The 18,387-nt window shown below is 35.7% G+C and overlaps 1 protein-coding gene across 1 annotated transcript in view; it reads left to right on the top strand.

Annotated features, from left to right (window-relative positions):
- CCDC172 (coiled-coil domain containing 172) overlaps window positions 1-18,387 on the top strand; it is a 52,356-nt gene that overhangs the window by 12,288 nt on the left and 21,681 nt on the right. Inside the window, exons 3-4 of the mRNA XM_065920126.1 lie at window positions 15,629-15,745; window positions 16,982-17,147. Of these exons, the coding sequence (XP_065776198.1) occupies window positions 15,629-15,745; window positions 16,982-17,147 (283 nt within the window). The remainder of the gene's footprint in view (window positions 1-15,628; window positions 15,746-16,981; window positions 17,148-18,387) is intronic.

An 18,387-nucleotide genomic window follows, 5' to 3' on the forward strand; every position in this document is an offset into this window, starting at 1 on the left:
CCTATGGACAGAGGAGCCTGACAGGCTGCAGTGTCCATGGGGTCGCAAGAGTCAGACATGACTTAGAGACTAAAGAGAGAGAGAGGTTGGTCATAGCTTTTCTTCCAAGGAGTAAGTGTCTTTTAATTTCATCATTGAAGTCACCATCTGCAGTGATTTTGGAGCCCAAAAAGATAAAGTCTGTCACTGTTTCAATTGTTTCCCCATCTATTTGCCATGAAGTCATGGGGCCAGATGCCATGATCTTACTTTTTTGAATGTTGAGTTCTAAGCCAAGTTTTTCACTCTTCTCTTTCACTTTCATCAAGAGGTTCTTTAGTTCCTCTTTGCTTTCTGCCATAAGGGTGGTGTCATCTGCATATCTGAGGTTATTGATATTTCTCCCACCAATCTTGATTCCAGCTTCTGCTTTATTCAGCCTGGCATTTCTCATGATGTACTCTGAATATAAGCTAAGTAAGCAGGGTGACAGTATACACCCTTGACCTACTCCTTTCCCAATTTGGGACAAGTTCGTTGTTCCATGTCTGGTTCTAACTGTTGCTTCTTGACCTGCATACAGATTTCTCAGGAGGCAGGTCAGGTGGTCTGGTATTCCCATCTCTTGAAGAATTTTCCACAGTTTGTTGTGATCCACACAGTCAGAGACTTTGGCGTAATCAATAAAGCAGGAGTAGATGTTTTTCTGGAACTCCTTTGCTTTTTCTGTGATCCAACTGATGTTGGCAATTTGATGTCTGTTTCCTCTGCCTTTTCTAAATTCAGCTTGAACATCTGGAAGTTCTCAGTTTACATGCTATTTAAGCCTGGCTTGGAGACTTTAGAGAATTACTTTGCTGGTGTGTGAGATGAGTGCAATTGTGTGGTAGTTTGAACATTGTTTGGCTTTGCCCTTCTTTGGGATTGAAATGAATTGTTGGGTTTTCAAAATTTGCTGGAATATTTAGTGCAACACTTTAACAGCATCATCTTTTAGGACTTAAAATAGCTTAGCTGGAATTCCATCACCTCCACCTGCTTTGTTTTTAGTGATGCTTCCTAAGGCCCACTTGACTTTGGACTCCAGGATGTCTGGCTCTAGGTGAATAATCACACCGTTGTGGTTATCTGGGTCATGAAGATCTTTTTTGTATAGTTCTTCTATGTATTCTTGCCACCTCTTCTTAATATCTTCTGCTTCTGTTAGGTCCATACCATTGAGCCCATCTTTGCATGAAATGTTCCCTTGGAATCTCTAGTTTTCTTGAAGAGATCTCTAGTCTTTCCCATTTTATTGTTTTCCTCTATTTCTTTGCATTGATCACTGAGGAAGATTTTCTTATTTCTCCTTGCTATTCTTTGGAACTCTGCATTCAAATGTGTATATCTTTCCTTTTCTCCTTTGCCTTTAGCTTCTCTCCTTTTCTCAGCTATAACATATATGTGTGTGTGTGTGTGTGTGTGTGTGTGTGTGTGTGTATTCTATTTCAGATTCTTTTCCATTACTGGTTCTTATAAGATGATGATATTCCCTGTGCTAGACAGTAGGTCCTTGTTATTTATCTATTTTATTTATAGTAGTATATAATATGGTAGTCCTAAACTCCTAATTTATTTCTCTGCTCTGTCCTACTCTCCCTTTTAGTAACCATAAGTTTTTTTTTCTATGTCTATGCATCTATTTCTGTTTCATAAATAAGTTCATTTGCATCACAGATTCCACAGATAAGTGTTATCGTATGATATTTTTCTCATCTGACATACTTCACTTAATATGATAATCTCTAGGTCTATACATGTTTCTGTAGATGATATCATTTAATTCTTTTTTGTGGCTGAGTATTATTCCTTTGTACTATGTATGTATACCACATCTTCTTTATCCATTCGTCTATCATTCTTGACTTGCTTCCATGTCTTGGCTATTGCCAATAGTGCTGCTATGAACATTGAGGTTCATGTATCTTTTCAAATTATAGTTTTCTCCAAGGATATGCCCAGGAATGGGATTGCAGGATCATATGGTAACTCTATTTTTAGTTTTTTAAGGCATCTCCAAACTATTTCCATAGTGGCTGCACCAATTTTCATTCTCACCATCAGTGTAGGAGAGTTCCTTTTTCTCCACACCCTCTCCAGTATTTATTATTTGTAGACTTTTTAATGAAGGCCACTTTGACTGGTGTGAAGTGATACCTCATTGTAATTTTAATTTGCATATCTCTAATAATTAATGATGTTGAGCATCTTTTCATATGCCTCTTGAGCATCCGTATGTCTTCTTTGGAGAAATGTCTGTTTAGGTCTTCTGCCCAATTTTTGATTGAGTTCTCTTCTGATATTAAGCTGTATGAGCTCTTTGTGTGTTTTAGAAATTAATCCCTTGTTGGTAGCATCATTTGCAAGTATTTTCGGTCAGTCCGTTGATTGTCTTTTGTTTTGTTTATGGTTTTCTTTGCTGTTTAAAAGCTAATAACAACCCATTTGTTTGTTTTATTCCTGACTTTATCCACTTTCATCTCCCTTTGGCTTTGACTTTGAGTCGTATTTGAGCATTCTTAAAATCCTAGCCCCTGTTGCCTGTATCCAGATACCCCTTTGGACTTGAACTCTAGTGTGATGACTTCTGGCATGATATTTCTCTCTTGTTTTTTGGCTTCCCTATGTTAATGATATATGTTTTAAATTATTTATATTTTATCCAGCATTTCTCTGTCTTTGAATAGAAAATGAGTCTTTTCTTGCTCTTATTTTTTAGTGGACATATCTTTGTTTGTACCTCTTGAGGACATCAAGTAGTTGATTAGCAAAAAATTTTGTACTTTATAGTAAAATTATTATAGATATATACAGTATTTTCTCTCTGTAATTCTCCAGGCAATTCTCTTTTTCTCTTCTATTATGGTATTTTTATAGGGTTTGCGTTGTTATTCTGTGAGAACTATTCAGACTTACATTTTGCCAACAGTTAGCATATATAAATTGTTCTTTCCCCCATTCTTGTTTTCTTGAGTTCTTGAAGAATGGTCTTCTTGGAACTAAAGCTCCTGTTTGACAAGTTGATATGAATATCTCCAACCTGTTTCTAGCATTATTGTGGAATACTTGACTGAGGTCTGATCTTCTTTTTCTTGTGTGCCAAGTTTTCTTATTATGAGCAGGAAAATGTATGTTTTAAAGAAGCTGTGACATTTTATAGATCTTCCGTTAAAAGCAGTACATGAAAATTCACTACCCTCAGCATTCCATTGTTTTATATCCTGACAGAACAGGAAGATGTAGTGATAGGTAAGGTAAGGTTCTGCTTCCTAAGTTGTCAAATTGCACAGAAGTCACCTTATTTCAAAGTAGCTCCCCAGGGAGAGTCTTTCAGATTAAGAAGTATCATTACAGACTGTTCCTGGCCTATCACTATTTGTATTTTACTATTCTTTCCCTAGTCAGATTAATGCCTAGCTGAATCAGCAGTTCTCTAGAAATGGGAGTTTTATTTGAGGAAAAGGAGAAGAAGAATTTTGAAGATGGAGGGTTATTTTGAGAAGGTTGTCTATGGACTTTGGAACCCCAGATGGGTTCAGAAAAGGTGAATGGAAACAGTCAAAGGTAAACTGGCTATGCATAGCTGTGCCTGTCATCTCAGTGCTGCTGGGAAGAATTTCTTATAGCCTTTGGTGCTTGTGTGTTCTTATGAATTGTTATAGCCTAAATTAATATTTCAAGATTAGTTGAAAGGCTGCCTACCTCAGCTTCTTTGGTTCAAGCTAGTTCCATGGTTTTAAATATAGTCCAGGTTTTCTTAGTTAAAATTCTAATCAATTCCTCCCAAGAGTAGACAGAAAAGTGGAAGGAATGGGAGATATGTGACCACCACAATAGGAAAATAGACCAGGCTATTACTCTAAAATGTTCTTTTCTTCTTTATTATCGGCTCCTGCTCCTCTCAGTCTTTCTTTCCCTTAATATATATATATATATATATTTTATTGAAGTACAGTTGACTTCTAATGTTTCAGGTAGATAGCAAGGTGATTCAGTTATACATATATACACATACTATTTTTGAGATTGTTTTCCATTATTGGTTATTACAAAATACTAACTAGAGTTCCTGTGCCATACAGTAAACCTTTGTTGCTTGTTGCAAAAGTGTCTTTTAAAATTAGAAGTCTAGTATTCTATTCATATAAGTCAAACAAGTGAAATCAAAATGTCATAAATTTTTTAGTTAGGCAAAAATTCTTAAGTTTTCTAAAATACATATACATACTATTTATGTATGTATATACAAAAGCTTTTCTGCTACACTTGATAAAGGCTTGAGAAAGAACACAAAAAAAGAAGAGATGGAGAAATTGGAACACATAAACTAAATGAAATGGGAGCACTGGATATGAAATAGAAAAAGTGAAACAACCTAGATAAAGTAAAAGATCATCATATAGTCCAGTTGCTTTTAATCATGGCTGCTCATTAGAAACATATCTGGAGCTTTGGAGAAAAAAAGCATTACCTGGGCATTTGTGTTTTTCAAAAAATTCCAAGATAATTCTGATATGCATCTGGATTTTTGAAAAGTGATTATAGGTTTTTCTGTTAAATTATATAGATTTAGTGATATAGAATTTTATTATTTTTCTGTTGACCAATCATGATACAATGGTATTTAATGAGTAATAGTTACATAATCACAGTAGTAAAAGATGTTTATCAGTTTTCACAATCAACAGCCAGACAAAAAATAAAATAATTACAGTTGTAAGCCATAATGGGAACATTAACCTAACAGTATAAAATAATTAGATACAATTTGTGGGGGCAAGCATAGTGATGTGGTAAGTGGAAATGCAAACATGCACATGTTTGCATCCACCCAGCCAGTATGTCTTTTGCTTGGTGGATTTTAATCCATCTACATTTAAGATAATTATCAATATGTATGATCCTATTGTCATTTCTTAATTGTTTTGGGTTTATTTTTTGTAGGTCTTTCCCTTCTCTAGTGTTTCCTGAGTAGAAACGTTTCTTTAGCATTTGTTGTAAAGCTGATTTGCGTGCGTGCTAAGAGTCATGTCCAACTCTTTGCTATCCTATGGACTGTAGCCCACCAGGCTCCTCTGTCCATAGGGTTCTCCAGTCACAAATACTGGAGTGGGTTGCCATGTCCACCTCCAGGAGATCTTCCCAACCCAGGGATTGAACTCACATCTCTTTGGTCTCCTGCATTGGTAGGTGGGTTTTTTTTTTTTTTTTTTATTTTGCTGCTAGTGCAACCTGGGAAGGCCAAAGCTGGTTTGGTGGTGCTGAATTCTCTTGACTTTTGCTTGTCTGAAAAGGCTTTGATTTCCCCATCAAATCTGAATGAGAATCTGACTGGGTAGAGTATTCTTGGTTACATGTTCTTCCCTTTCATCACTTTAAATATATCGTGCTTTAAATATATCTACAAGGCCTTTTGGCTTGTAGAGTTTCTGTTGAAAACCAGTTGATAACCTGACTGGAGTTCCCTTGTATGTTATTTGTCGCTTTTCCCTTGTCGCTTTAATATTTTATCTTTATCTCTAGTTTTTGTCAGTTTGGTCCTATGTGTCTTGGGGTGTTCCTCCTTGGGTTTATCCTGCCTGGGACTCTCTGTGCTTCCTGGACTTGGCTTACTATTTCCTTTCTCATGTTCAGGAGGTTTTCAGCTATTATTGCTTCAAATGTTTTCTCAGGTCCTTTCTCTCTCTGTCCTCTCCTTCTGGGACCCCTGTAATGTAAATGTTAGTGCATTTAATGTTGTTCCAGAGGTCTCTTAGGCTGTCTTCAGGTTTTTTTTTTTTTTTTTTTTCCATTCTTTTCTCTATATTCTGTTCTGGGGCAGTGATTTCCACCATTCTGTCCTCCGGGTCACTTGTCTGTTCTTCTGCCTCAGTTACTCTGCTATTGATTCCTTCAGGCATATTGTTCATCTCTGTTTGTTTGTTCTTTAGTTCTGCTAGGTCTTTGGTAAACATTTCTTGCATCTTCTCCATTCTGTTTCCAAGATCCTGGATCATCTTCACTATCACTATTCTGAATTTTTTTTCTGAAAGATTGCTATCTCCACTTCATTTAGTTGTTTTTCTGAGGTTTTATATTGTCCCTTCATCTGGGGCAGAACTCTGCCATTTTCATCCTGATTAGCTTTCTGTAATGTGGTTTTTGTTTTAGCTGCTGTGGGATTGTGGTTCTTTTTGATTCTTCTGTCTGCCTCTGGCGGATGAGGCTGAGAGGCTTCTATAAGCTTCTTTTTTTTTTTTCTTTTTTTTTTTTTTTCTATAAGCTTCTTGATGGGAGGGACAGGGTGGGAGAAACTAGGTCTTGCTCTAGTGGGCAGCACGTTGCTCAGTAAAGCTTTAATCTAATTGTCTGCTGATGAGTGGAGTTGTGCTCCCTCCCTGTTAGTTGTCTGGCCTGAGGTGACCCAGCCCTGGGGTCTGTGGGCTCTGCGGTAGGGTTAATGCTGACCTTCAGGAGGGTTTACGCCAGGGGGACCTTCTAGGACTGCTGCTGCCAGTACCCACCCCTGTGCTGAGCCACTGCCAGCCCACCCTTCCGCAGGAGACGCTCCAACGCTAGCAGGCGGTTTTGGTTCAGGCTCCTGTGGGGTCACTGCTCCCGTTCTCTGGTATTGGTGTGTGTAGGATTTTGTCTGGGCCCTGCAAGCCTGGAGTCTCTGTTTCCCCCAGTCTTGTGGAGGTCCTATAATCAAATCCCACTGGCCTTCAAGGTCAGAGTCCTTGGGGATTCCCAGTCCCTTTGTCAGATCCCCAGGCTGGGAAGCCTGACGTGGGGCTCAGAACCTTCGCAACAGTGGGAAAACTTCTTTGGTATTATTGTTCTCCAGTTTGTGGGTCACCCACCTGGCAGGGATGGGATTTGATTTTATCATGATTGTACCCATCCTACTGTCTCACTGAGGTTTCTTCTTTGTCTTTAGATGAGGGGCATCTTTTTTTGGTGTGTTCCAAACCAGGTGGTCTGGTATTCTGATCTTTTAAAGGATTTTTCACAGTTTGCTGTGATCCACACAAAGGCTTTAGCATAGTCAATGAAGCAGATGTTTTTCTGGAATTCTCTTTCTTTTCCTATGACCCAGTGGATGCTGGCAGTTTGATCTCTAGTTCCTCTGCCTTTTCTAAACCCAGTTTATACATCTGGAAGTTCTCAACTCAGGTACTATTGAAGCCTAGCTTGAAGAATTTTGAGCATTACTTTGATAGCATGTGAAATGAGCACAATTGTGTGCTGGTTTGAACATTCTTTGGCATTACCTTTCTTTGGAATTGGAATGAAAACTGACCTTTTCCAGTCCTGTGGCCACTGCTGAGTTTTCCAAATTTGCTGACATATTGAGTGCAGCACTTAAACAGCATCATCTTTTCAGATTTGAAATAGGTAAATTGGAATTCCATTATCTCCTCTAGCTTTATTCATAGTAATGCTTCCTAGGGCCCACTTGACTTTGGACTCCAGGATGTCTGGCTCTGGGTGAGTGAACACACCATCATGGTTTTCTGGGTCATTAAGATATTTTTTGTACAATTCTTCTGTGTATTCTTGCCACCTCTTCTTAATCTCTTCTGCTTCTGTTAGGTCCTTATCATTTCTGTCCTTTATTGTGCCCATCTTTCCATGAAGTATTCCCTTGGTATCTCTCATTTTCTTGAAGATAACGCTAGTCTTTCCCATTCTATTGTTTTCCTCTTTTTTTTTTTTTTGCATTTTACACTTAAGAAGTCTTTCTTATCTCTCCTTGCTATTCTTTGAAACTCTGCATGCAATTGGGTATATCTTTCCCTTTCTCCTTTGCCTTTTTCTCTATTTACTATACCTTGGATATATCAGTAAGTATATATCTAAGTAAACAAATTTTAATGGTAGCATAGTTTCCCATTAAATGGATATTATATATTTTTCTCTAACTGATTTCCTATTTATAATGCAATTAATAATATCATTGTGATGATACTTTTATCCGTACATCCCTCTACACTTATGTTTTTAGGGTAAAGTCCTAGAAATCAAATTGGTAGATACAGTTGATCCTTGAACAACATAGGTTTGAACTGCATGGGTACGCTTACATGAAGATTTCTTTTTAATAAATACTGCAGTACTGCATCATCTGATTGATTGACTGTGAGGATTAGAACTGTGGTTATGGAGATCTAACTATGAATTATACGTAGATTTTTACCGTACCAAGGATCAGTCCCCCAACCCCTGTGTTATCCAAGGGAGGGTCAACTGTATTCTTAAGGCTTTTGATAATTTTCAAATTGTCCTCAGAAAAGTCCCAGGTTGTATTTCCACAATTTCACTATTTGTGCAATAGAAATGATTGATTTTCTTTACAAATGTGTCAACAGTGACATCTTTTATGGTTTTAATTCGAACTTTATAGGTTACTTATATTTTCATTTGTTAGTATTGCTCATAGTTACCTTGTGTATTGCCTAATAATATCCTTTTCTTGTCTTTTTCTCATTGAATTCTAGCTTTTTGTATGCAATAGGTATTAACTCTTTGTCATTTGTTGAAAATTTTATTATTTGTAGCTTTTTTTAATCAAAATTTAGAATCTTTGTGTTACTAGAATTTTTAAGCCTTTTGTTTGTTTCTGAAATTCATTGTTTAAGCAATGTCTTTTCCAGAACTTTTACAAGATTTTTTCTTACTCATAAATAAAAATGATTGCTTATTTTTCTCTTGGGTAAATGTCACATGTTTCTCATTGACTGGAAACACCATCTTTATGATATATATATATATATATATATTTACACACCAGCTTGTGTTTTTGTGTGAAACTGTATATTTGTGTCTGTTCTAATATATTCTATATAATTCTGTTAATCTATTTGTTTTGTCACCAGTATCACATTCACTTAACTTAAACATTAGCTTTACAATATCTTTGATGCTCTGGAAGAACAATTTCTTTTTTAGAATTTTCCTGATTCTTTTTGTTTGTTTGTTTTCCAAAATGAATTTGAGGTCATTTTATCAAGATCCAACAAAAGTATTGGAGTTTTAATTAATATTATACTCATTTTATTTGGGGAGAACTGATATGTTTACAACTATGAATTTTCACATTCACAAATACTGTGTGTCTTTCTATTTATTTATACTTTCTTTTATGTTCCTCAGTATAGACTTTTTCATATAGGTCCCAGATACTTCTTGTTGAGTTTACCTGTGGTTTTATTTATTTTGTTTTTGCTGTTATAAATGGGATCTTTCCTGTTTTTTTTCTACTTGTTGTTCGTAAATAGAAAAAAAATATTAGTTTTTGGTGTTTATTTTGTTACTAGCCTTTTTACTGAACTCTTCATTATTTCTAACAGTGTCTTGGATTTACTAAGTATACAATAATCATATTTGCTTGAAGAAATGAAAAAGAAAGAGAACTGTGTGCCGGGTTTTTTAATCATTCCATCTGTTGTTCCTTTTCTTGATATACTGCATTAACAAAAACTTCCAGAACAGACCTACATAGCAGTGGTCTTATCAGGGATCCTTACAATCCTTAGTGAAAAGAGGAGAGATGAGCCAAGACTTGACTGAGGTGAAGGAATAAACCATGAGAAATCTGGAGAAAGAGGTTTCTAGACAGAGAATAGCCAGTGCAAAGGCCTTGAGGAGAGGGTATGACTGGATGTTTGGGGAATAACAAGCAGACCAGTGTGGCTAGAGAGGAGTGACTGAAGAAGAGACTGGTAGAAGAAAAGATGATAGGGGGAATAAGGGAGTGCAATCGTGTAAAGCCTTACGAGCAATTATAAAGACTAATATTTACTAACATTGAACCTTCTTTGCTTATTATATTAGAATTACTGTGTCATAGTGAGTTATTCTTTAAGCATTGCATCTGTGGTTAAGAATTGTGTTTATTAAAAAAATGTGCTGTGTCCTCAGTCGCTTCAGTCGTGTCTAACTCTGCAACCCCATGGACTGTAGCCTGCCAGGTTCCTTTGTCCATGGGGTTCTCTAGACAAAATTACTAGATTGGGTTGCCATTTTCATCTCCTATAAAATAAATAATAGATATGTTTTTTAATATCCACAACTGATACAGTATTCACTGAAGTACTCTAGTGTTTAAATAGTTAAGTAACCTTTTTCATAGTCAATACAAACACATTCTTACCCCAGTTACTATGATTATGAATGTGGAAATTTCTACCTAACTTTCATGATGTTTTCTTGTGTAATGTCTATTTTACTATTGGGCAGAGCTTTTAATCAGCAAAATATCAGATCCTAAAACCTGAAATTATTTTAAGCAACAGCATCCACAGCAAAATGTAGATTATACTTTGTGCTTTGTTTCAGTTCAGTTCAGTTCAGTGGCTCAGTCTTGTCTGGCTCTGCGACCCCATGGACTGCAGCATGCCAGGCCTCCCTGTCCATCACCAACTCCCAGAGTTTACTCAAACTCATGTCCATTGAATCGGCGATGCCATCCAACCATCTCATCCTCTGTCGTCCCCTTCTCCTCCTGCTCTTAATCCCCCCCAGCATCAGGGTCTTTTCAAATGAGTCAGCTCTTCGCATCAGGTGGCCAAAGTATTGGAGTTTCAGCTTCAGCCTCAGTCCTTCCAATGAACACCCAGGACTGATCTCCTTTAGGATGGACTGGCAGTCCAAGGGACTCTCAAGAGTCTTATCCAACACCACAGTTCAAAAGCATCAATTCTTTGGCACTCAGCTCTCTTCACAGTCCAAGTCTCACATCCATACATGATCACTGGAAAAACCATAGCCTTGACTGGACAGACCTTGGTTGGCAAAGTAATGTCTCTGCTTTTTAATATGCTGTCTAAGTTGGTCATAACTTTCCTTCCAAGGAGTAAGCGTCTTTTAATTTCATGGCTGCAGGCACCATCTGCAGTGATTTTGGAGCCCCCCAAAATAGTCTGGCATTGTTTCCTCATCTGTTTGTCATGATGTGATGGGACCAGATGCCATGATCTTAGTGTTCTGAATGTTGAGCTTTAAGCCAACTTTTTCACTCTTCTCTTTCACTTTCAAGAGGCTCTTTAGTTCTTCTTCCTTTTCTGCCATAAGGGTGGTGTCATCTGCATATCTGAGGTTATTGATATTTCTCCTGGCAATCTTGATTCCAGCTGTGCTTCGTCCAGCCCAGTATTTCTCATGATGTATACTCTACATATAAGTTAAATAAGCAGGGTGACAGTACAGCCTTGATGTACTCCTTTTCCTATTTGGAACCAGTCTGTTGTTCCATGACCAGTTCTAACCGTTGCTTCCTGACCTGCATACAGATTTCTCAAGAGGCAGATCAGGTGGTCTGGTATTCCCATCTCTTGAAGAATTTTCCACAGTTTATTGTGATCCACACAGTCAAAGGCTTTGGCATAGTCAATAAAACAGAAATTGATGTTTTTCCAGAACTCTCTTGCTTTTTCAATGATCCCATGAATACTGGCAATTTGATGTCTGGTTCCTCTGCCTTTTCTAAAACGAGCTTGAACATCTGAAAGTTCATGGTTCACATACTGTTGAAGCCTGACTTGGAGAATTTTCAGCATTACTAAAAATACTTTCTTTACTTGAACCCAGACAGTAATTTCACATCGTCAGTCATTCTCACTTTTCAAGTTATTTTGGTAGAAAAATACCTAAGGGTGTCCAAGTGGCAAGAGTAGTGAAGAGTCCCAAATAATGGCTATGCTGAAAACTGACCTAGTTGACCAGATAAGTTAACTCATTGGAAAAACTACAAGCTCTATTGACAGCTCAAATATCCCAGGAGAAATAAGACAGGGGAAGAAACAAGCAAAATCTTTATTGCTGAAAAAGGTAAAATTAACCAGAGTGTTGGCACTGTTATAAATTAAAAATTTTCAAAACAACAGTATTTTCTTAGAAAACTTGGCTGTTTGATTCTAGAATATAACTTTACAGATGCACACAGATATTTTCATTTTGTTTGTAGTCAGAGGAAGGAACAAGATGAGAAAGAGAAATTTGAACCTTCCACCGCTTTCTTTTTATTGTTTGTAGCCCCTTGAGATCCCTGGGTAATTTAGCAGATATAGCCAGTAGTTTCTTTTTGTAAGTAAGTCTTTTTGTTTGTTTGTTTGTTTGTTTTTTATCATGGATGTCCAGGCTACTATGAGTGTAAGATAGTGCCTCAGTTCAAACCTGACTCAGAGATAAGTTCAAAACTATCTTTTTAAATTACAATTTTGCATCTCTTTTAGTATCTTTCCAATTCTGATTCCTACCCGTACTTTCGCAACAAAAGAAAGATGAGAGAAATCTCTAATGATAATTTATTCTGTGAGATGACCTCATCTTGTGACCCTATCAGTATCTTCAGGGTTATATTTGGAATATTTATACAGTAGTAGATATGGTTTTAAAAAGTCAGAATGTGAAAAATAATTTAAGAAATGAGTTGTGATAACAGGAAGAACAAAAGGAATAGTGAGAAACACATTCCACAAATAGGTGGTCTTGAAAAGCTTTTTTAGTAGTAAAATTAATAACTTGGTAGATGGAACTGGATAGATCCTAAAGCCTTTGACCCCTTAGTTACAATAAAATAGAAGGTCTGATAATATTAGATCCCATGTAGTTCCTACAGCCATAACTTATTGCCATCCTCAGCTTGTGAGTCAACATATCATAGGCATCTGTTCTTTCTTAACCTTCTTAACTTGAGCTTCTCCAAAGTCCTGCTTCTTTCTTCTATTACTCTCTTTTCCCTACTTGCCAATTCTATTATGCATTAAATGTTTTCATCACAGATCCTAAGTAAATTTAAAAATTAATGTTACTGTAATCTTTCTGTAGTAATTGATTCTCTGGGACATTTTAGGTCTTGATTAAAAGAGGAAAATGTATGAGAAGATAGAGTGTAAAACAGAAAGTAGGAATGAAGAGTACACCAATAATGATTTAAAACAAAGAAGTAAAAAGACCTCAAAGTGGATAATTTACATAGAATTTTAGGAAGAGAAAAATTTCAGCTATACCTTTCTTACAGAACTTTTAAATAGTTGTCTAATTTTCATTTGGTGTATTTAGATTTCATTTTTTCAGATTTCATGTTTTATGGTAAAACATTCCAATTAAATGACAGTATGTCTAATATCTTTCTTTAATTATTACTTTTCCTTTTAAGAAAGAAAACATGAGTTCAGTGATAATTTTAGGTCTTATTGATAGCCATAATAGAACATCTTAACTTCTAAGTCCTTAAGATAAGGCTTTTCTGAATTTGAGTAATAAATTTGCTTGTCTTATTTTAAACTTCCTTAGTTTAATAAGTAATATTTTCTCCATTTTTGGTTTTCATTGCAGGTTTGACTACAAATTGTGGTAGAAACAGAATCAGAATTTAGGAATTTTGATTCTGAAAGGCATATTACATAAAATACCTAATTGGATTAACCCAAAATTTATCCAGCCTGATGTTTGGTCTCAAAGCATTTTTGTTGGCATTGGTGTTATTGTTCATAAGTGCAACTCTGAGAGTTAGGAATATACTACAAAGGTCTGTCTGGTCAAGGCTATGGTTTTTCCAGTGGTCATGTATGGATGTGAGAGTTGGACTGTGAAGAAAGCTGAGCACCGAAAAACTGATGCTTTTGAACTGTGGTGTTGGACTCTTGAGAGTCCCTTGAACTGCAAGGAGATCCAACCAGTCCATCCTAAAGGAGATCAGTCCTGGGTGTTCATTGGAAGGACTGATGCTGAAGCTGAAACTCCAGTACTTTGGCCACCTCATGCGAAGAGTTGACTCATTGGAAAAGACCCTGATGCTGGGAGTGGTTGGGGGCAGGAGAAGGGGACGACAGAGGATGAGATGGCTGGATGGCATCACCAACTCGATGGACATGAGTTTGAGTAAACTCTGGGAGTTGGTGATGGACAGGGAGGCCTGGCATGCTGCGATTCATGGGGTCGCAAAGAGTTGGACATGACTGAGCGACTGAACTGAACTGAACTGAACCTTTTTTCAGTTCATAGACCTAGTATTTGATAATTTTTCTGTCTCCTATATTTGTACACTTTCAACTTATACTGTTTTCAGAGACCGAAGTCCTGTTTTAGTTCCAAAAGTATCTTTATATTACTGTGAAATAGTTCTAGTATTTCCATAATAGGACCATGATTTAGAAGTAATAAAGTCAGAAGAACTGAATTTTAGTCCTGGGTTTTCCCCTAATTAATTATATAACCTTTGTTAAGGTATTAACTTCTTTGGAACTCATTTTACTCTCATTTATATAATACATATTAAATAGCTTAGAAGTATTTTCTTATTTGAAATAAATGTGATAGAATTCATGATCATACCTTTGCTCACCATTGTTACCAGTTTGTATATGATTTTATAGATCAAGACATATGTTTTCTAATTTCTGTCTTCTCAGACAGTAAAATATTAACTGCCCCATTCTCCCCTCCCCCAATTTTGAAAGTATTTCTGAATCCCTCTGGTCATGTAAGTTGTACCTTTCTAATCTTTCTTTATTGATGATAGAGTTGATGAAATCAGCACTAAGTGCTGAAGGTATTGGCAGATGTGCTATGATATTATATAAATGTAAGATCATATTTTCTGTTTATTTCAGCTGTGTTTTTTTTTTAATGCCAGTATTTGTAGGGCTTTTTAGCCATATCATTTCAAAATGTCTTTTAGGCCAACCCTTTGGGTCTGGACCAGACTATTCCTAGCTCTTTACTATTCAATATCTTCTGGGACAGAGATTTCACAACCTGTCTCTCACCTTGAAGAAGCTCTTATAGCTAACATAAATCTTTCTTTCTGCAATTTAAGTTTGGATTTATTTCTTTTTTCTTTTCTCTGTGGAGATGGGAACAGCCCCAAACTTGAAGTGATGCTTTCTTATGAGGGCCAGTACTGAATGTAGTGGAAGGATTATTTCCAGTCTGGCATCATTTTTAGCTTTTACATATTAAAGTTTCCTGACTTTCATTTCAATATTCATGGTCTCAAGAGATGCTATTCTTTATAGCCCAAATGAAATAACAGTTACATATCTAATATTAATGTTTATTATATCTTTTGCTAGTTAGAACCAAATGAGGTACTAAAATAAAAAATGAGTTCTCAAAACCCATATGAGAACTTTAACAGATTTGTGTTTTATTGGGTATAACTATAGTCATGGGAGTGGATTTTTGCCTGTGGTTTCTAGATTTAATCTCATTATTTTACTAGTCATATTGTATACATGATTTCTTTATCCATATTTTCTAGTAATAAGACTAAAAACTTGTTCTTTAAAACAAACTGTCTTGAAGCAAATTTCAGTGTGCGTCATAGCTTAGTAGCTTAGTGCCTAAGCTACCAAATGTACTAGATATCAGGAAAAATGCATTCTCTGCCCTTGATGTGCCTATAGTTTTATTAGGGGAAGAGATTATAAAAATTGTAAAGCACTTATGAAATAATTTAAGATAGAGCATATAAAGTAAGATGTTTAATGTGAATTTTATTTTGCATCTTAAAGGTTGATATAAAAAATTTTATGCTATACAGATCTCTTCTATTAATTAAGATACCCTGAAATGTCTAATTGTTTCATTCTGATTTCCCCCCCCCTTTTTTTTTGCCTTAAAGGTTCAGCAGTTTTCTGAAAAAGCCTTCTTCTTACAGCTTTTGAAAACGCACGAAAATGCCTTAGAGAGACAGTGCAATGAAATTACAAACCAAAGGAATATGCTTCTCCAAACCTTTGTACGTCTCCATCCACTTGGAAAAGTTTATTTTACTAATTGTATCAAAAATTTGTATAAAAATATGATTAGATATACATTTAGAAAAATTATCCATATGCATATTGGTAGGTAGTCCTATTGAGATATGGAAAATTATTAAGTGCTATTTTAAACCAATTGGTAGAGTAATATAGTTTGAAAGAATTAAATTGTCAGGATGCAGTATAGAAATTATTTGCAATTGTAATAAGCATAAAAGAAACATTGAAACTGAGTTGAATTGCTCAGGCTTCAAGGTCTTGGTTTTAATGCTTTTGAAAGGCACAGAGGTTCAAACTTGCGGCATATTAATGGATGTGGGAGCAAAGATAGATTTTGTTTATTTTTTTTATCTTAAATCACAGCAAACAGACTCAGTAGCTTTAAATGACAAGAACAGCTTAAGAATATAATCTGTAACTAATTGACTTTTCAAAAAAATACATTTTAAACTTAAAAATATATATCCAGAGTCAGAATCAACCACCAAATGGTTATGAATGGCATGGCAAGTTTCCAGCTGTAGCTCTTAATTAGTTCTGTTTCTTGGAAAAAAATTGGAAAACAGTAATGTTTAGGTTCTACCATTGTCAAAAACTTTAGGTTCTAGCATTGTTTAAAGTTTCTGGAAATTCTTATTTCTACTTCATGTTGATATTTTATGAAATTTAAACTGTTATTTAGAACTATATTTGAAACGACCATGTAATTTTACCTTGTCTACATTTTAAAAGATTTTTTTGGAATTTACACTCAAAGGACAGTTATTCCTTTGAGTGTAGACCTGCATTTTCAACTTTGGTCATTTAATTCTTTTCCATCCAGTTGCAATGTAATTCCTTTGAGTATAGATTTTCATTTTCAACTTTGATCATTTAGTTATTTTATCACCAATTTTGCAATGACAAAATGGCATATATGGCTGTAAGTTTAATACACAAACAGACACATACATAATGATGGGTGGTAAACTTTCTACCTCAGTAATTCTCCTAAAATATTAAGGATAAATCTTTCACATGAAAATAGTTAGTTGTTATCATGTAATAACCTCAATTTTTAAAATTAATATTGCTGGAGGAATATAACATTTTAGTACCAGGAATATAATTTTCTGTTTCATTCTCAGTATTTCCAAATGATTGAATTTTAATCATTAAAGAAGAATATTGTTGCAATTAACACCTATATTTGGTCCTTTGTTTCCATTTTTCAGGAGGCTACAAAGAGAAGAGTTACAGAGGAGGAAGAAAAATTTATTAAGGAAATTACAGATTTCAATAATGAATATGAATTAACAAAGAAACGAGAGCTCTTGATGAAAGAAAATGTCAAGATTCAAATATCTGACTTAGAAAACCAGGCAAACATTCTTAAAATGGGTATGAAAACATAGTACCATCTCATTTATCTGGCATTAATGAAGATAACTTATTTTGAATTAATGAATTTTCCAGAAATTTTGCATTTTCATAAGTAAATTGGGTTATTGCATTGCTATTCTTTTACTTTTATCTTAATTATATATCTCTTTTACTGTGAGCTGTCTCAAGTTCTTTAGAAGTAGGTGTGACATGATCATTGGTCATTTATTTAATAACCAAATTCTGTTTACAATCTGTTATATATTAGGCACCCTTCTAGGTCCTGGAGGTATAACTAAAATGTGGGGGGATGAAATATATAGGCAGATATTTATAGTACATTGTGATAGAAACTATATATGTGATATTGTTGCTGTGATCTTTATTTTACCATCAACACAGTTTAAACTAGGAAACACTGTTACACAGTGGGGTGGGGAGAATTCCATTTCAGAAACACTAGTATGCAGGTAATTGCAGTCTATAATAAGATCCTGAACTAAAGAAATCATCAAAGAGAGGCTCAGTGGTGAAGAATCCGTCTGTCAGTGCGAGAGACACGGGTTTGATCCCTGGTCAGGGAAAATCCCACATGCGGCAGAGCAGCTAAGCCCTTGTTCTGCAACTGTTGAGCCCATGTGCCTCAATTATTGAAGCCCACACGACCTAGAGCTTGTACTGTGCAGAAAGAGAAGCCACCACAATGAGAAACCTGCCCAACTAAGCGTAACACCCGCTCACTGCAACTAGAGAAAACTCTGCACAACGATGAGACCCAGTACAGCCATAAATAAATGAAATTATTAAAGAAAAAAATAGAAGTTAGCAAGAGAGGAGAAGACAAAGAGATTTTTAGGAAGAATGACAGATGTGTCACTGACTAAACAGATATAATGAAAGTCAAGCATGAACCACAGTTTTCAAACTTCAGAGATTGGGTAGAATATGGTACCAGGAGGAAGAGCAGAGATGGAGGTGAACTGTAGCCTTTTCTAGACAAAAAAACTTAAGTTTTGTTTCGATGTTTTTAGTTGGAGATGTCTATGGGATAAACAGGTAGAAATGCCCAAGTAGCAGGTTAAAATTTGGTTGTGAAACTGATACAAGAGATCAAGCTAGAACATTAGTTGTGGGATTCCAGATAAGTTGCTAACATAATTCAAAGGGAACTTGTAGAGGGAACATAAAGGGATAGCAAAGACCAAAGGCAGAAAATGGAAAAGCATAGCATTTAAGGAAAGAAAGAGAATAATGAGAC

Source organism: Muntiacus reevesi, chromosome 2 (assembly GCF_963930625.1).
Source record: "Muntiacus reevesi chromosome 2, mMunRee1.1, whole genome shotgun sequence".
Classification (NCBI taxonomy): domain Eukaryota; kingdom Metazoa; phylum Chordata; class Mammalia; order Artiodactyla; family Cervidae; genus Muntiacus; species Muntiacus reevesi.